Below are 20,798 nucleotides of genomic sequence, written 5' to 3' on the forward strand. Positions count from 1 at the left end.
ACTTGAAGTATCTGTGGCTCCTCCAGGCATCATCGTGTAGAAGGCAGCCAGAAATGTGGGTCAGAACTCTGAGAGCTCCACACTGAAATGCTGACTTGGGAGTCACCAGCAGCAGGCAGGAACTGAAGCCATATGACCTTTCATTAATAAATACAAAGCAATCACCTACCAGGTGCCAGCTCCCAAGAGTGGATGTCTTCATGACGATTGCATTCACATAACAAATCTAACTTCCTTCTATCGCCAGCCATGTGACAGGTCAGTCATACTGATAAGAAGCAATCATTTTTTTATTCTTTATTTTTAATGATGCTCTATGTTCTTTCAGTACCTTTGAGGAGACTAATACTCCTATGAACTACAAATGAGCTCTCCTCTAGTAATTCAACTAGTTTCAGTGCTAGACTCAAAAACCAGTACCGTGAGTTCAACGTAAGTTTCTGAAGTATAGTGAATCATATACTAGGATATTCAATTAAGTACTGAAATGACATTTAATGACTACAATTTAGGGTAATCAGAAACATCAAATTAAGGGACATCAATCACTTTGGAAGATACAATTACAACTGAACATATGGGTGACAAATGAAGTAAAAGATCTCTCAAAGTCCCTAGTCAATATTATGTTTAAATAATCTGCGAGCACCATCCCCCCCCCCCCTCATTTGGACATTTTCAGAACATCTCAACACTCTGGTTAATACCAGAGTATTGGAAAGAAGATTACATTACATTACAGCCCACCTGGGAGAAGGGCCCCTCACTAGAATGTATTTAAGACAGTTCTTGGGGTTTTGGTGACAGACACAATATGTAGAAGATTGAGACCTTGAGTTGCACGGAACCTGTTCTTCAGGACCATACTTTTCTATTCCATCTAGTTAGCCTTATTTTTGTCTGTTTAAAAATTCACACATGCAATTAAAAAGGAACCTTGACATCTGAGTGGCACATGAAACACGCATAACAATAAAGGCTGTCACGCACACGCTCTCACTTTGGCACATGGGCTGCTCATTTCATCAAACGAGAGGATATATTTTAAATATGTTTACTCTGTTATTCTTTGTTTTTAGTCCAGGAAAAAAACTGCAGGGCACCAGCGATAATGCTAACCTAGAAAGCCACAGGGCTGTCTGATTTACTAAAATAGAAAATTACAACTCTCCATAAAAATCAGGTGGTGAACCTCAGCTTTGGGGAGCTCTCTTCTTATTTGAAAAGAGTTTGAAAAGTAAAATTTTAAAGTCAATGGATATTCTTGTTAGAAGTATTATGATGTATAAGTTACACATGAATGGGATGGTCAAGGGAAAATGCTCTTCTGATGCGAAAGAGTTTATTCAATCATTTAAAAATAACACTTCCAGATGTGGTTTGCATTCAAATCCATACACACGTGCCCACAGTGTTTTAGAAGTCCAGTAATTCAGAAAATAGATTGTCACATATGTGAAAGGCGCAAAAACACATACCTTGAGTCAACGTAACTTATTTCTACTGCAGAAAACAAGAAAACAGGGAGACACTTCAAACAGACGCTGAACAGTTCAGCATTCCACCACCAATTCATGTAGCACTACTGTTACTACTGCGAGATCTTTGGACTCTAACTAGTTTTAGACACTTGTTTCAAATTTGTGGCCAGTTTAGGAAAACTGAAAATCTTGGTGCCAAGGGGTTACGAGATAAAATTTAAAGCAGAGGCATACCAGCTAGAACCACAGCCTAGACCTAATTCTAGCGTTTAACTCAGGGCAACAGCTGGAAACCATAAACTGTGTAAGTAAGAAAACACCATCTCCAGCTCCAGATTCCTCTTTAAGCATCACATGCACAGACCTGCAATACCTCAGCGCCTCACTATTACATCCAGGGCTCTCTAGCATCTAAGAAAAGGTGCAAGGTCAGTTGTGTGCACTGGCAGAGAGGCAGCCACTTGGTATAAACTTAACGACTGACAGATCCCACCTCACCAGCCCAAGGGTCTGAAATTCCCTCTGCTGCAGTCACTCCTTTGAATTAGGAAGGCCTGCCGTTGCACTTTACCCAGAAACATAAACATATTAAGCTGTAGGCATGTAATAATTTACATATGACATAAGCTGTCATCAGCACAGAGCAGGGTCATGGGGCAATATAAAAGAGGTATCACTGATGGACTAAAAATCTTAAAAGGGTTACGGCATGGGACACTGCACAAGGAAGTTGACCGGGTTAGGAGACGAGATTCTGGACATCCAGGTGGCACAAAATACTGTTCTGAGCTCAGAGGAAGGGAACAGGATAAGGAAGGAGTTGGGGGACTTGACTTAGAGAGGGTTGGGCCTGGGAGAGTGGACAGCACTGAGTAACTCAGGAACTACAGCGTCCTGACGTAGGGCTACCACGTTCCACCCTAAGCCCATGGCCGCCATCATTAATCCACCACCCTACGAGCAGAAGAGCTCAGATATCGCCTAGAATTCTTTACAGCACAGGGTTCAAACAGCCTCAAGCGATCAGTTGGAATTTGAGTTGACATCCACTTACCATCCCTATGATAGTAAAAAGAGCACAGGCTTAGGATCAAGCAGCCCCTGAGCTGAAACCCTGGCTTATGCCCACGGGCAAATCAGTTCACCTGCCTGCTCCTCCTTCCATTTCTTGGCTATGAAATGAGCAGGAAGGATACTGACCTGACAGGATTTTTGTGAGAATTTAGTGAGATAATGGGTGGAGAGTGCCTAACACAGAAAACACTCAGAAAATGTTCATTCCGACTGCCTGGATAGTGTCAGATACCTCCCCGGCTGTGCTCCCCGGGGCAAGTCATAAACACACCTGGGAGAGGGCTCCAGCTGCTGTCGTGCGCCCACACCTGCGCACACTCACGTGTATATGCACACACGCACACACAATTTACTCCCCTCTGTCCTGTGTCGGCTGCCCTGCTAGACTGACATCCTCAAGGGAGATCCCTTTTGTATCATATTCAACTTAGGATGCCCAGTGCTTAGCCACGTGTCGTACACATAGTAGGTACTTAATAGAAGCTTGTTAAATGAAGGAGCGAGGGATCTGGATTTGAAACCAGACCCTGACTAGAGTATGCTTTTCAAAAAGGTCATTCTCTTTCTCTGCCCCCAGCTTCTTCATCTGTATGTTAATGGGATTGGGCTAAAATGACCTCGAAGTTTCCTTCTGGCTCTTACATTTGATGATTTCTGGGTTTCAGTGTAGCTTCCTTCAGTCACAGCCGACGTATAGTCCAAGTGACTGAGGAGAAAGGCAAAAATGGAGGCTCTGTAGGGTGCCAAGTGGGAGAATTTGGGGGTAAATTTAAGATGCGTGTCACATGATTGCAGCAGAAGCTGGGGTCTAGATGGGGCACCTAGAAGGCTCTCAGATAGTCAACATTTATTCAATTAATATACAGTGAGCATTTGTTAAGAGTTGGGAATAGCAGGACAAAGAAGACAGAGGAGTAAATGGTTACCACGCAGGGTGCACACAAGATACTGTACGGGCAAATGGCCTGACGGTCTGCAGGACAGTTGGGACTATTGTCTCCCACAGGGTCACCACGGATTGAGTTTTTAAAAGGCTGTAAATGTTAAGAATACCTATGGCAGTGTAGCTATTATCACATTGTTTTCAATATAAACAACATTTTTGAAATATTAAAAACAATAACATTGTTGAAACAATACTGAAATAATTCAAAATAATAATATTGGTATAAAACAATAATAATATTAAAAACAGTAACAATGTTGATATTGAAAACAATAATAATAGAGTATGTTCATAATATATGGTTGAATTTACAAAAACCCCCAACAGGTTGTGAAACACTACGGATAGTATGATTCCATTCTGATTAAAAGTAATAAATCAGGCCTATATCTGTGTGTGTGTGCGTACGCACTTAGAAAAGATCCCAAAATATATATCCAAATACCCCAGCAGATAGAATCTGTAAGCAGCATGATCCGAGTGGTTTTTACCTTCGTCCTTATGCCTTTCATTGCAGTCTTCATTTTTGCTATGAGCATTTCTCTTTCTCTTTTCTTTTTTTTTCTTTGAGATAATAAGCTATCACTGAAGCTATTTCTGTTTCTATCTGGGGAACACACATATTTGCACGCACTAGATTTCTACAGCAAGAAGTGTCATAAGATTGATCCCATGTATCTGAGAAATGGGAAGGTCCAGGCTGCCTCTCCCAGTGAATCTCTTAACAGCAGTTTCGCTCCATTTTACCTACAGAGAGTTTACTAAGCAGGAAAAATGCACAGCAAGTGTACAGAAAGGTCATTAAATGGTAAAACCACACCATCACCCTTGAAGTGGAATCAATACAAACCAATTGTGGAAAATGTGAGGTGTGTTATTGCAATATGAATTTGAAAGAACCATTTCCCATTCATCATACATGACTCATAAAGGGCACAAAGGTGAAAAAAGGGAGTACTGGACTGTACCCTGAGCCACAAGGTCCCAGATGACCACTTCCCTTCCCACCAAGAGCATAACTGGGGCTGGTCCCCACTGGAAGACAGGGGCTGGGGAGATGGAAGCCACTCCAGATTACATGTTATGGGAGTGGGGCTGGCTAGATCCCTTTATTTATCTATTGTCAGAGAATGGGGTCCACCTAAATCCACCTTCCAGAGATCTGAAGCTTCAAAACCTTTTAAATAGAAGCCCCTCCTCCCCTCCTCATGAAGCAGAGCCTACTGACCACACCTCTGCCTCTTCCTGGTAACTGTGTCACCCCCGGGGGGTGCTATCCCTCGACAGTTGTCCGTCACTTGTCCCCTCACGGTGGAGGCCATCGGCCACCCATAGCCCACGGTCCCTGTGCCTCTGACAAGCCCTTCTGCCCTTCAGTTCACCGCTGCTAATGTCCTGTGGGCTTAGAAAGCAAAGAATGAACACGAACTACAGTTAATAAAGTCAACAGAGCTCTGAAGAATGACGTCAGGGAAAGAGTGCACTGGGGCTTTGAGACAGCTCTTTGTGCTCAGAGGACGTTTTCCACTGTGGGTGTAGGCACGTGAAGATTGTTTTATAGATTAAATGGATTGAGGGACACCAATAAAAACACAACTGACAGCTACATGGGCTAATCTGAAGAATCCGCTGTCTCCCATGAAACATGCAAACTAACGCACCACCATTATGTCTATTATAAAAAGTAATCAAGCAAACAAACAAATAAAATGGTTGTTAAGCACGTAGTTCATAGCTTCCAAAGTTTCATCGGACATCTGGAAACCGGTACTAGGACACAGGAAAGCAAATTCTCCTCTTTCCCCCCATTTCAAGCCATCACAGTGAAAGCAGGCTAAGCAAGCATTGGGTGCATGCAGGCAGAGGTGGAGAGAGTCTGCCGGTCAGTGCATCCTGCTGATTCCTAAATAGCCAGCTTCTCTAATCACTCATGTTGCATTTGTTATGCTCTCTGCTACATACCAAGTGAGAAAAAAAATCCAAGTGACAAACATCTATACGTTCAAAAAAATTTTTGGGGGGGTGGGTAATTGGGTTTGTTTGTTTGTTTATTTTAATGGAGGCACTGGGGACTGAACCGAGGACCTCATGCATGCTAAGCACACAGTCTACCCCTGAGCCATCCCCTCCCCTAAACATCTACGGTTTTAACTTGGCAGGAGGATGAATCAGAGCACCATTCAGAGCTGTTGAAGTATTTTTCACTTGTTACTTCTGAGTCTATCTAACTTTTTCCTAAGCTGGTTGGAATTGGTATTTGCTTTAAAGAAATGCAAGCTGACACCAGTCTTTATTTTCTAAAGACTTATTTTTCATTTATTTTGTAATATACAAAGCAATGCTGGTCAGAGCACACCCCCAAGAATATGGTGATAATTACTGACTAGCCTTCTAACTAGCAGTACGGTAATGCTAGGTGTAAACACGGCCTTGCTTCCTAACTTTCCTTGCTCCTCAACTCCTCAGCTGCCCTGCTGCCAGCCTTTCCCCATGACCTGTTTATCTCAGATGCTCTCCTTTATCTGCTTTTCTGCATTTATTCTTTTTCTTCAAGAATTCTGCTTGTATCTAATCTGTGATAATAACCCCGCATGACTTAGTGACCCCTGCAGACTGGGCACTCATCTGATTCCACTGTTCAGATCCTGGGTATAGGCACTGCCATCCCTAGCCCCACATGCATCATCCAACAAAAGTACCGAGACCCAAGAGGTGCCCACAAGAGTGCTAATTACCCGGGACACGGGCAAACAAGATGAGACACACCAGCTCTCTCCCAGGTCCTGCTTCACTGGCTCCTTCTCAGAGTTCAGCTCTCAGCTCCAAGTGTGCCCTTTGGAGAGATCTTCATTTGTACCATATAAAGTAGTGCCCTGACCCAGCCATTCCCTAAACTATTACTGGCTGATCCCCATGCATCACTCTCTGCACTTGTTTATCTGTTGACTGGTTGGTTAATTCATTTATGAATTGCCCATCATTTCAACTGGAGAGTAACCATGAGACTGAGGACTTTGCCCATTTAATTCACCTACAAACACCTTTCTTGTAGACAGTGCCTTCCAGTTCCCTTCCAGAGGTTCTGATTCCAGGAGTCTCAAGTAGGGCCCAAGAATCTGAGTGTTTAACCAATGCCCCCAAGGGATTCCCATGCTCAGAGCAAATGTACGAAGTGCTGGGTTTCACACAAACCCAGGTCTTAAAGTCTGATGACCATATCTGCTTCCACCCAAACTAGGGATCCTTCTGCTGGAAAGGAAAAGTTTCCAGTTCGGACACATTCTGTAGACTCCTGTAAAATGTAATTTGGTTATAGTGAACGGCACAGGCCTGCAAGAACTTAAGAAAAGCTATCCTCGGTCAGGTCAGGCTGATATTCAAGAAAAAGAAAATTATCAGTAAAGCACAACCTGACTCATAACTTAATGAACAAACTATGCCATCAGAAAAGGGAAAAAACATTATTTGGAAATATTCTCAGTTTGCATTGAGCAAACCTTCAAAGTTCAATAGAAGGAATATGAGGCAATTTTTTCAGGAGATGACAAATAACTTGGCTTAAGTACACATTAAGGATGAAAGCAGAAGAAGGCAAAGTAAGGCTGGAGGACATGGATAGAATCTGTGTAACAGACACCAGTGAAAGAAATGACGGACACTGAGAATAGGGCAAGGAGATGCCACATAGTAGTATCCTGTAAGAACCTGGAAACGAGAGGAAAAAAGGTTGTTCTTTAACTATTTGCAAATGATGCAACTGACAAGGGTTTAATTTCCAGAATATACAAACAGCTCATACAACTCAATTACAAACAAACAAACAACCTAATCAAAAAATGGGCAGAAGACCTAAACAGACATTTCTCTAATGAAGACATAACAAATGGCCAATAGGCACATGAAAATATGCTCAATATCGCTAATTATCAGAGAAATGCAAATCAAAACTATAATGAGGTATCACCTTTTACTAGTTAGAATGACCATCATTAAAAAGTCCACAAATGATAAATTCTGGAGAGGCTGTGGAGAAAAGAGAACCTTCCTACACTGTTGGTGGGGATGTAGTTCGGTGCAGCCATTATGGGAAAAATGATGGAGATTCTGTAAAAAACTAAAAGTAGACCTACCACATGATCCAGCAGTCCCACTCCCAGGCATGTATGTGGAGGAAACTTTAATTTGAAAAGATACATGCACCCCAACGTTCACAGTAGCACTATTTACAATAGCCAAGACATGGAAACAACATAAATCTCCATTGACAGATGACTGGATAAAGAAGTTGTGGTTGGTCTGTCTGTCTGTCTGTCTGCCTATCTATCTATTTATCTATTTATCTATCTACCTACCCACACACACACACACACACACACACACACACACAATGGAATACTACTCAGCCATAAAAAGGAAAATACCATTTGCAGCAACACAGATGGACCTGGAGATCATCATACTAAGTGAAGTAAGCCAGATAGAGAAAGAAAAATACCATATGACATATATGTGGAATCTAAAAAAATGACACAAATGAACTTATTTACAAAACAGATACAGACTCACAGACATAGAAAACAAACTTATGGTTACCAGTGGGGGAAAGGGAATGGGAAGGGATAAATTGGGAGTTCGGGATTTGCACATTCTAACAATTATATATAAAACAGATCAACAACAAGGTCCTACTGTACAGTACTCACTGTATATTCAATACCTTGTAATAGCCTATAATGAAAAAATATGAAAAGGAATATATACATATACACACATATATATATATAACTGAATCACTGTGCTGTACACCAGAAACTAACACAACACTGTAAATCTACTATACCTCAATTTTTTAAAAGGCTGTTCTTTGAGTAAGCCCTAAACCAAAGTCACCTTAAGGAGGTATTATAGTCCCCAGACCTGCAACACCTTTCCTGATCTCTGACTGAAGAAAGAATGTCATCAGAGCCAGGGCTGTCTGCAAGAACCATGCGCGATTCCCAGGGAGAAAACATCTTGGTCAAGGTCAGCCTCTCTCATGGCTGGGATGTCTCTACTGTTCTGATGCTCTGCAAAACGTAACCTCTGATGGTAACTGGATTTGCCAGGTATTGAGCATCCAAACTTCTAGGTAATTTTACTTCCTCGATCCAAATAAATATGATGGCCTTCTAGTTAATTACACACACACACAAACACACACACACACACACACACACACACACACACCCCATCCAGAGAGAGGGCAGGCCAAAGGGAGGAAGGCAGGAGGCAAATCAGTTCTGACGCCAGGCTTTCTGCACATTCTTCCCTCTGCCCGCTTTATGGCGGGCTGACCGCTGCCTCCTCATTCTTTGAAAAGCCAGTTCCTTTGTCACGTCCCCTGTGCAGCTTTCCCCAGACACTCCTCCCAGGCTGAGTCAAGCATTTCCCATCCCACGTTTCCATACGCTCGCCACATACTCATGGTCAAATGAGACACCACGTGTGGACGATCCCTCCCCCCTGCCAGCTGGCACTGAGTGCACCTGCAGGACAGACATGCTGCCATGTTCACCTTGGATTCCCGACACCTGGCCAGGGCTGGCCGCTTAGTAGTTGCTCAGTTTTCAAGGAAGCAGGAAAGGAAAGCTGAAATGTCACAGACAGGAAACACAGAGGTAGCAGCAGAAAATTAAACATGCTCCCTGCCGGGTTTTCCCCTGGAATGAGTCACTCCGATGTACTGGTTTCAGACAGATCCTTTCTCAAGTAATGGCCAGTGCCCAGCTGCAGGACCTCAGGAGACCCACGTTATGAATGTACCCACTAGCCTGTTCCCAAACGTTGCAAGTCGGCTGGTTAGAATTCAAAATACACTTTGTCACGAGTATACATAAGTGGCTCTAAGTCACTCATAAAAGCCTGTTTCACCCATACACAGTTGATCACAGGCAATTCCGGACTTAACAGCAATTTGATTTGCAGTGATTTTTCACTGATTTATTCTTAGCCAGTTAGATATCCTTTTAACGGTTGCTAATATTTGAAATAACTTCCAACCGTCTCCTTCCAAACTGTGAGCCTTGCCTTGGCTAAGGCCCCCACCAGTTCCTTAGAGTAGCATCCGATGTGCATTTCTGGAACTTCTGCGTATTTCTTCAAGACTCCTCAGTCCTTTCCCACCACCCCATATATCTCTTATACCTCTGTATTTGAAAACAAAGTAAATTAAATCTTAAAGCACGCAACTGATTACTTATCCTGTATAGCTCATACACACACATATATATGCATACCTTAAATAAGTACACTTGCTTTATATTATACACAGATATTTAATTCAGAGTTGACAAAATAGAGTGTTGGTAAAAAATTCTTTTAGAGAAAGATTGAATATTCCAGGCCCTTGGGTGAGAACATAGTTCCCTTTAAGACACTGTTTCTCCCCAAAATTAGATTGAACTTAGTTTCTGTCACTTTATTCTGGAAAGTAAGCAGCAAATTTAAATACAAGGACTGTCTGTGCTAACAGTGCTGTATTGTCTAATCTTCACATTCTCCTCTGGGCAAAAATGATCACGGTTCCCATCTGTGTTGCTGATCATAAATGTGCCCCATCCCCATCTAAGAACATCAATACAAAAGGCTAGTTTTCTTTTTTTAACTGATGTCTTCCCATATTCATCACCACATTTATTAACCTTTGTATTAAGTGTTCGGAAAATAAGATGGTTTAAGAGACAATTTCTCCCTTCAATGTGTTTGCCCTCTAAGTAGGGTGAACAGGGCACACACAGTAAAAATAACCATCGTAAGGTAGTAAATGACAGGTATCAAGTGAACAGAACAGGAGAATGACACAGGAGCTCAGAGAAGAAATCTCTACTGGTTGGGGTGATCAAAGATCTGACAGAGAAGGCAGGTTTTGAAGAGGGAGTCATGAAGGAAATGCAGGAATTGAATTATTAAGAATGGAGAAAACTCTCAATTTGTCCCCGACGCACTGACATGACGTGTAACTATACCAAACACCTCTGAGACCAGCACCGTACCTCAGTGCTGTGATATCCGCAGGCTGGTGCATTCTTCTCCCAGAGGAACTCCAACCCACGTTACCATAGGCACCCGGGAAGCCAAGGAGTCCTCTTCTGATCTGGGATGCTTTATCATAATCTGCAACAGAAGAGTCTGAGGCTCTTCTTATGGTCCTGTGTGTTTCTCCATTTGGGTTAATCAAACACATTTCAGCCACATTACATCATAGTTTGAAAGAATCCTCTGTTTAAAAGGTTACTTTTTCTATCCTACTAATCAAGTGAGATTAGTAAGTCAAAATGGGTAAACAACAATACATAATTTGTAAATTGTTAATCGGAGAAACGTCTAAATCACATAATACAGATGCTCAGAAAGATCATTCAAAGTTTAAAGGAGTCTGTCTTTGAACTCGAGACCATCTATTTACCTTGGTCCAGGATGCTGGACAAATCAGACACCCTAAGTTCAATAAAGGGCAAGTAAACAAAGTCTGAGATACTGTCTCACTCAAATCGAGGAACTAAGATGATACTCAGATAATAAAAAGCTCATCTTCTAGTCCCTACCCCAGAGGAAAACATTAAGCACTTCCTTCCTCTTTCAACATATACCTCTTTATTTTCCTGAAGCAAATGTGTTTATTATCATGTGCAATGACTAATTTGATATTCTTACCTAATGACACACACATACTGAAGGATTTACTAGTTAGGTAAACTTGGTGATTTACTGAAACTTGCTAAGCCTTGTTTCCTCAGCAAGAGAGAAAATTCCCCTCGAGGGGCTGGTGAGGCCCAGCGGGGAGAGCCCCTCAGTGCAGCATTTTGCACCGTCATCATCCTGACCAGCATCTCTTACTTTTACTCCAGGTAAGGCCTTCTGTGATCCAGCACTTGGAAAACCGACAGCGGTCTGGTTGCAGGCACTGGTCAGAGGAGCAATACGGCGTGGTGTTTTAACAGCTCAGCCTCCAGGGCCAGACTGCTGGGTTCAAAGCCCCGATCTACATTTGCTTTTGGGTTCCCTTGGGTGGTTTTTATTTAACCTATTTGAGCACCCTGTACCTCAGTTACCTTATCTGTAACATGCGGAGAATAAGGATGCCCACGTCCCGGGGTTGCTGTAAGGGCGACATGACTCATCACACATAAAGCATCCAGATCACTGCTCGGCACGCAGAAAGACATGGTGTGCCAGACAGCCCTGCTGTTGGCCCTGCTCTCCAGCTTTAAAGATGCTCAGGATCAAACTCCAGGGCGGGAAGGGGTGGAACCAGAGTTATTTGAAATGGTTTCTAAGTCAGCCCACTGGGACAATGATATATATTTTTTAATGAATTTAGTCTTTTGTAACATAGCTGTACAGGAGGAATTAAGTGAACAGACCTGGCCGGCAGAAGACCTGCGAGCCCCACCCATTTTGTACAATCTCTGTTACAGCACTAGCAATGCTGTCAGCATTTTTCATCTTCCTGCCTGTTTGCTCTCCTAGACCATATGGACCTCAAGGACAAGGACTCTGCACAGCCAATTTACGTTTGCATTCCCAGTTCTTGGCATAGTGCGTGACCTAAAGCAGGCACCTGATCAACATTTATTAATAAGTGAGTGAATAGAAATGAGTGAATAAAAGAATGGTCTGAAGATACATGTAGAAATTTGCCCAAGTACAAGAAGACCTTTACAATACTATCAGAGCAGAGTCTGACCCTTGGCTCACCAAGTAGGCTCCAACAGCAAAGAGAAGACAGATGAACAGGAGTGACATCACTAAAGCCTGGAGCCTCAATTTCGCAATCCCTAGTTTTCACCATAGGGCGGTTTTATTCTGAATCATCTTGTTTGCTTAGCAATTCTAATTTAGCCCAGCCAGAGCTAATGTATTGCATGGGGCCTTTGGCAAGATTGTTTTGCTTAATGTAGATGAGACACTTCCATCCGACTACAGTATTTATTTAATGCTTGTGCCCAGTTCAAGAAAGAGCAAGTCATCTTCCCATACTTATGCCAAACTTTTGTCAATAAATCTAATAAAACATTTTTTACAGAGTTACAGACTTTGAGACTCACAAGAATTCTTAGTTTGTCCACCTGCCCTCCCACGCTGTGCAAGAATCCCTGAGTAGCACTGAGGGTCATCTAACACCTACTGAACGCCTCCAACAAGGGGAACTCACCCCACATCACGAGGTACCCAGCTCCACTGGGGAATGTAGCGCTAAGTTTTAGAAAATTCTTCTAGAGTTAAAACATTCTTTCTGCAATTTCTACCCCTCGATCCTAGCTGTAAATTCCAAGCTTCTAAAATGTAATTCCTTTTCCAGGTAACAACTTGTCAGATGTTTTAAAATAACTGTGATGTCCTTATTTCTTCTCTTCTTTGGTGACAATTCCAGTTCCTTCACCTATTCTGGATCTTCACAAAACCCTTCACCCTCCAGGAGGTGCTGACTATCCTGACAACATTCCTTTCAAAATGCGATGCCCAGATCTGGCCTTGCAGTGCCACTGTGGACTTCCTTGTGTCCAGAGAGAGCAGGGCAATTTCTTCTCTAACTCCAGATCCTTCTCATTCAATTAACATGCCTGTGGTCACATTCCCCTTTTAGACAATCACACGGCATGATGTCCTTGATACAACAGCACTTCTGCCCAGTAAAAACCCTTAGGTCTTTTTTCCCCTCAAAACATTCAGTTTTTAAGATCTTCCTCATCCTTTTGGTTGTATAATTGCAACATGTGTGTGCGTGTGTTTTGTCTAAACCTAACGACCATATCTGTTCTTACAAAGTGCCATTCTCACCGGCTTTGGCAGATCATCCTACTCTGCTGACAACTGTCTGAATTCAGAACCTCCTACTTAACGTATTGGCTCTTCTCTCTCTTTTTGCCGCCTACATATTTTGACACCTGCAAGCAATGTTTTTTCTCCATCTTCTCTAAGTCATTATTGTTTTGCTGGAGAAATACAGACCAGCTCAGGGTTCCCTGGCAGTCAGTGAGATTCTTGATAGGCTGACATCAGCCCTGTTCCTATCACCGGGGGTCAGGTGTAACTGTTCAGTGACCAGTGAACCTCCTGACTGTTCTGTCATCCTGCCCACGGTTCCTCTCGATCACCAGAATATTATGTCCAATTACCAAAGGCCTTCTTGACATCCACATATGTATACTATCTACAGCATTCTCTTAACAACTCTCCTAACCACCTTATCACAAACTGTATACTGAGTTAATTTGTTATTTAATTTGTGGGGTCTTATAGCACCCCTTCTCATTTTTTTATTTAAAAATCCATTCTACAATTTTGCTGAGCATGTAAGATTCTTCATCAAACACTAAAATAGACAGCTATACAATAAAATTTCATGACACTGTCTTCTGTCTTCATACAAACCTGCTCATATCTATAAAATAGTCAAAGACCCCGAAAAGGTGACCAGAAAATGAAATTTAAAGTTGTAAAAAGTTCTCATTTTTTTGACATATACATTGTGTCCTAGGGAAGAATAAATAACATTCATTTACAATCAAATAATTGCTTATCTGGGATTTTATTTAGAAAATAAAAACAAAAGCTTAAAACCATAGGTCTCAAAATGAACAGTCATTTCTGTACTTTCTAATTGCCTGATTTTACAGATAAGGAAACTGAGACACAGAAAGGTTAGTAAATATTAGCAAATGAGATAATTAAAGCTGATCTATCCGGCAATTTAAAAGCTTATACTCTTAAGAAAAAAAATTCTTCACTGAAAGAAAAATACTTACTTTATCACTTATTTATTAAAAAAAACTCACTTGCTATGAACATAGCACTTTAATTATTTAAAGAAAGACAGAAAATTCCCCCAGGTTGATTCTGCACAGTCAGCAGATATGCTTCCCTGTAGTATATCTGAGCCAGTTTGGGGCCAGCTGGGAAAATTTGAGATCCTTACCTCCTCTAGGAAAAAAACCCAAAGTTACATCAACTCTGATCAAATCAACAGGTGTATGAAATGCCAAACTTACGCAGGAGTTTCCCACGCTATAACATGGAAATATAGTCCATTAGCAAAGTGTTTATTATATACATATAATATGTATAACACATACACAAAAAATATTCATATCAGTTTGTTGCCTCTGAAAAAAAGGGCTGAAATACTAACGGTGGTAACAAGATACAGATGCAGGAGGGCAGTGAGGCTGGGGGGAGGCTGTGTGACTGTAATCACACTTCACTCTCCTTTACATACCATTTCTTTCATAGGCCACAGTAAAAGGGGATATGGTCTCTACCTCTGGGTAGAAACTTATGCTCTTATTGGCATGAAAACTAGGGTGAAAAGAGTATAACCTGTAGCTGGAAGAAGAATGATGTGATTCAGAAATGGTGTCCTGACCATGTATGTAATCACATCAACTTGTGAGATATCTTCCTGGGACGGCTGAACGAGGTGGCCTCTGAGGTCCCTCCTGGTATAATAGGGAGTGATTTTAAAGCTCTCCCTAGGACACCAGAGCTCTGTCAAACGTAGGTCTAGCGCGTATGGGGGCATCAAGAGCATCAGGCCAACTCCTTGAGAAACAAACTGAACTCACCTGCTGTCAGGGAAGGCCCTGGAGGCGAGGGGGCAAGCAGGCATCCTCTGAGCAAAAGGTACGTGAGGGTGAAGGTCACTGCTGCCAACAGCCCAGAGTCCGGTTATTAGCCTTTCTGCATGCATGTTAAGAAAGCTGTGCCACCCAGTACTGTCGCCGGGTCCACGGTGAACTCCTTCAGGGGTCACCCTCTTTCACCGTACAGTCTCCCATCTCTCGTGGTCCCTTCTCAGGGATGCCAGAACCTGCACTCTTCTGTCTGGGTCACACGCCATGAGTTCCAGGGAACGGGATCATTGTCCACTGAGCTGTCCAAGTCAGAAATTTGGGTGTCTTCCTTGACTTTTCCCTTCTCCCACCTTCACATGGAAGTACTGTCAAGTCTACCTCCTTCATCTGTCTCTAATCCGTTTGTTTCTTTCCAACCTTCCCATGCTTCCCTTAGATCAGACTGCCATCATCTCTAGCCTGGGTTCATATCATTTCTACATGACCTTCCTGCCTCTACATTCTGCAAAGTGTGATCAACGATCTCTGAGTCAGTCAAGTCTGATGAAGCTACCTCCTTGCTTGGAAGTCTTCAGGACAAGCCCCAAGCCTACAGCCTGACTGGTGGGTCTCCCCTGACCTCCCCTGACTGACCCCCCAGCCTCCTTGCCCTGCTCACCCCTTGCTCCTACCTTCCGTGTTACCTGCAGTGCCCTGAACTGGCCATGCCAGTTTCTGGCTCTTTATTCCTAAATTCTCTCTGTCTTCAACATGCTTTAAAGATCCACCAGCCAGTTCCTCACACAATTCCATGGCTTCCAGTGCTCGGTTTAATAAAAATAGTGGCTTCCACTTAATGTGAGTGGTTCTGTTCAAGGCATTTTTACACATTCAGTCACTGAATCCTCCCATCAACCCTTTGATGTAGGAATTATCAGGTTCCCCTTTCATAGATGACCTTGCATGATCTCTCAAAGGTGGGTGACGTACCTCTTCTAAGTGCTCCCAGAGCTCCCTGTGTTTTTCATGAAACTTATAATTATCTTTTCCCCATTTTCTGCATCACAAACTGGAGGTTCTGAAGGGAAAAGACAGGTCTGATTTTGGGGGGTCTCCTAGAGGAAGCTCAATAGATATTTGCTGACTTAATAAATGATGACAATGACTGGCAATCTGGGCTAAGGGTTAGGAGCACATTCTAGAAGTCATCTGTTTGCATTCAAATCTCAGCCCTTCCAATTACTAACTGTGTAGCCTGGAGCAAGTTACCTAATTTGCTGCCTAGAACGGGGATAATGATAACACATATTTCATACAAGAGTTAAATAAGTTACTATCTGTAGAGTGTTTAGGTGAGTTCCCGGCACATCGTAAGGACCATACAAGCGTTTGCTATTATTAGTGTTAGTGTTAATGAACAAACTAAACGTACTTGCCAAATGGAATGAATATCATTAAGAGAAACTAACATAAAGTGACAATCCTCAAATATATGCTGGTCCTAGAATTAAACATCATCACACAAGTATTTGTTACAAAGCATCGAAGAAATAGCTTAGAAATGGATTTCTTACAAAATGTCCCGTCAGTAGACTTTTTAAACAACAACAACAACTAACTAACTAACAACAACAACAACACCAAAACTAACAGATCAATGAGTCGCTCTAACCAACTCTATAGAGAAAATGATAACAGAAGTTTCAGACCGCACCACTTACTTACATAAAGGATAAACTCGTACATTTAAGGGCCAAATTTATAAGAAAGCTCTCGGGAAATGTTCCCTAAGACTAACAGGACAACCTCAGATTTCTGAGAATGGTTAGGACCAAAGAAATTCTATTTCATGGAGAAAATTTCCTGAACAATTTACTCACTGACAGTGAAAAAACTTGCATCCTCAGATGTCAATGGGCATTTAGCTGTGTGCTCATAAAATCAAAGCAGATATCTTATTAAAACAATCATAATTTGGTTTAAGAAGAAAAGATAAAACCAAAGGAACAGACACTGCCAAGACCTTGAGGAGTAACTGAGTACTGCATCCCTTTTAGGGACACTGTCTTTGCTTTGAGAATATTGGAATGGAGACCTTATTTGCTGAAAACAGTGTCTGGTGTTCACCAAAGGAGACACAGAAATACAGAAAACTTTTATTCAGAGTAGACCTTCTGCTGAGCAGTTCAAAGCCTTGGTCCCCATGTCTGTGACCCATTAATACTCACTGTAATTTCCCTGTGAGAAAGCAGAAACCAGATCTTTTACTATAAACGTCATCCTTCCGTTCTCAACAATGATCCATTCTTTGGCAATGCTTGGTGATGAAAAAATAGTGTTCATTAGGGTTCCTATCCTTTCTTTCTAGACCCCAGGTCAAAAATAAATTCCTGAAACTCCATTTCCCAGATTTGCGATAGAGATTAAATCCTGCTTAAAATGTAGCATGATTATGAAAAATCTTTATTTGCCTGAGAGGTTTGGAAAGACAACCTACAGTGCCTTATGAAAAATAGTGTTTTATTCATTAATGAAATAAAAAATTTTAAAACAACAAAGCCTCATAAAAATTAACAATCTGGAGAGTTCTTGGATTTCACTGAAGTGGGGTTTGTCCCTTAAAAGTGGAAAAGAAAAACGGATGAAGCCCACCCAGCAGGCCCGTGAGATCCCAGGAACTTCTCAGGGCTCCTCTGTCGGCCCCCAAGTTCCCACCTCACTGCCAAGCCATCCAGTCATCCAGGGCATCATGCTCTGGGATTAATATGGACACCTACAGGTCAAGATTCCCTCCTCTCTGGTGCCTGCACACCCCTCTCAATTAATTAATCCTTCTGTCTCTCTTGCTGTAATTAAGTATCACATCCCTCATCCATCCCTCTCTCTCTGTTTCTCTGTCTCTTCCTTCACACACACACACACTCCATCCACAAGGCTACACAGGTGAGGCTCCTGGCACACCTGATTCCAGTCCTGACCAAAATTGGTCCCACTGAAACACCTGACCCAGACTGGACCAAACAAAATCCCAAACCTAGACCCCAGCTTCAGGCCAGATGTGAACGGTCTAAGGGTTGGCATCTGATTCCAGGCTGGGCCAGCTGAGTCCCATCCTAGAGAATTTGTAAATGGGAGAAAGAGAGAGACCTTGACGATATACACGTAGGAGCTACTGGCTGCTATGTTTTTGCACAATCTAGATAGAAGTATCTGGAAAACAAAAAGCAGCTTGCAGAGGGAGATAAGAATAAACTACACACACAGGAGAAACTCAGATGAAAAGTGAACAGAATTCTCTGGAGAACACAGGGCTTTCCCAGCCCTGGTTCCAGGCCGTTCCTCAGGCCTGGTGATCTACACGTGCACGGGCTCTATGACACTCCTGCTCCTCTTCTTCCCTTAAGCTGACACGAGTTGGCTCATGGTGTTTGCAATCAAGAGTTAATACATGAATGGGAGTCTAAATCTAGGCAGAGGGCCAGAAACAATCAGGTCAATTATTTGTTATAAATTTTAGAGTCTCAGACAAAAGAAGTTCAGTCACTGACTGGTCAAAAGCCAAAAGGTTCCCAGAGAGTTGGGGGGGAAGGGGAACATGACGTATAGCCACACAAGTGGTTTTAATAATGTAAATGAACCTGCAGGAATTGGTTTCCTTACATTTCCTTTAGCTTCATAAGTTAAGGCTCTGAAGAGATGTATTACAGAAATTCACTTACGCAGATTGGTTTCCATTCTCATAAAATACGAAGTGTTTATGCAGATTATAAACCTCAGCAGTCTGTTTATTCATGGCACCCTTAAAAAATTCATTCAAAAAATTATCTTAAAAGAAGAGGGGAAGGGTATAGCTCTGTAGTAAAGCACATGCTTAGTAACCATGAGGTCCTGGGTTCAATCCCCAGTATTGCCATTAAAAAACAGTATCTGTTAGAAACAGATTCATAGACATAGAATAGACTTGTGGTTGCCAAGGAGGAGGAGGGTGGGATACTGACAGGCATATGCAGAATAGATAAACAAGATTATACTGTATAGCACAGGGAAATGTATACAAGATCTTGTGATAGCTCACAGAGAAAAAAATGTGACAATGAATATATGCATGCTCATGTATAACTGAAAAATTGTGCTCTACACTGGAATTTGACACAACATAGTAAAATGACTGTAACTCAATAAGAAAATGTTTTTTAAAAAATTATCTGTTAAAGCACATAAGAGTAAACATTTTTTAAATGTAGGTAAATGAGGGTAGACTTGGGAGTTCCTTTTAGAAGCAGAAGATACTAGTAACAGTCCTATGTTTGAATTTCAAGTTCAGTATCACACTTGGCATGGATTTCAAAGCCTCCCAGGGTTGTTGTTTTGTTCACAAGGAGGTTTTTCTTGTTTCAGCCTTCTTGTATAAGACTCTTGGAGGAGAGCAAAGAAAAAAAAGATTCACTTCATGTTGAGAGGGAGGAACTGGTGTGCAGGAAACATAAACCACCCAATAAGCAGCACTGTGGCCTCTATAAGCCTCATATCCAGGCAATGATGTCCCTTCCTTAAAAGACGAGCTCTGAAAACAGGGGACAAGGGGTGAAGAGAAATGAACTCCTGTCTTAGCCTTCACATCACTGAGAGGAACTCAAGCCTGGTGTGTGTGACAGGGCAGAACCAGAAGTCCAGTGCCCTGGAGGCTCCGGCCCGCAGAAAGTTCTAACTCCTGCCTTCATCCTCACATTTAAAACTGCCTTTTCTCTCTCAGCATGTCCTCTTTTGTGCTCCACACAGCTTCCCCCAATCTCCTGGCTTTCAGCCTCTGCCGCAGTCCCTGAGTCCAGAGGGTGGGGCGGGGCTGATCCATCCTCAGACACTGGAGTGATTTTCCCCACCTGAAGAAGGAAAGCGTCTCTCTTCGGCCACCTTCCAAACAGACTTTGATTATTACTGTGATTTCTTCCCTCCGGCTGTGCTAAAACTCATTAAATGGTGAACTGGGTTCTTAGGAAGCAAAGAAGGGAGGAAGGAGCCGGCAGTCCTCGGACAGCGTTGGTCCAACCTCGTCCAGGCTGGAGGGGCGGTGGGGCTGTCTCACACTTTCATGTCTCAGTGTTGCTAGGCAGCGAGACCGTGCAAAACCCCACCATCTGCGGGACACCGGCAGGGCTGCTGGGGGATTTTAGTGGCGGAAGTCCTGGTCTGCACTAACAGCATCGCTTTTCTAAAGAGACATAAGCATTTCCCAAGCTCATTCACCTGAACACGGCCTTCCATAAAGAAAGGAAGTAGCTCAGTTATCCTCTTCTGGCAGAACAAACGTCAGCGAAGCTTTAGGGCTATTTCTGGAACCCGCCAAATCACTCCTTTCTCAAGCTTTGGCCCTTGCTGCTGCCCGCGCTGCCCGGGTGGGCCGCTCCCTGACCAGCGCCGGGCTCGGCCCTCACTGCCCCGGGGGCTCTCTTTCAGCAGAGACGCTCCCAGGACCACCCCATCCAAAGCAGCCTCCGCCTCCTCGCACCTCTGCCCTGCCACTCTTTATCCCCCCCCCCCTTTATTTATCATCAGGGAGCTTCACAGCTCCTCGATATGACATTCTAATTTATTTAAGGTTCGTGCCCACCAGAATGTAAGCTCACAAGGCGGGGACTTTTTGTCTCCTTTATCACTCTAGTCCCAGGGCCTGGCCCGTAACGGCCCACGGTAAACGCTGTTTGAGTG

At 42.8% G+C, this 20,798-nt stretch overlaps 1 protein-coding gene across 2 annotated transcripts in view; it reads right to left on the bottom strand.

Annotated features, from left to right (window-relative positions):
• The window catches only part of LPAR3 (lysophosphatidic acid receptor 3), a 77,450-nt gene that overhangs the window by 9,513 nt on the left and 47,139 nt on the right, over positions 1-20,798 (bottom strand). The window contains exon 4 of one of the 2 annotated variants that reach the window (XM_032494692.1): positions 10,533-10,653. The exons of the other annotated variant lie outside the window; for it this stretch is intronic. Coding sequence (XP_032350583.1) covers positions 10,533-10,653 — 121 coding nt within the window. The remainder of the gene's footprint in view (positions 1-10,532; positions 10,654-20,798) is intronic. 2 annotated transcript variants of the gene reach the window in all.

Source organism: Camelus ferus, chromosome 13 (assembly GCF_009834535.1).
Source record: "Camelus ferus isolate YT-003-E chromosome 13, BCGSAC_Cfer_1.0, whole genome shotgun sequence".
Classification (NCBI taxonomy): Eukaryota; Metazoa; Chordata; class Mammalia; order Artiodactyla; family Camelidae; genus Camelus; species Camelus ferus.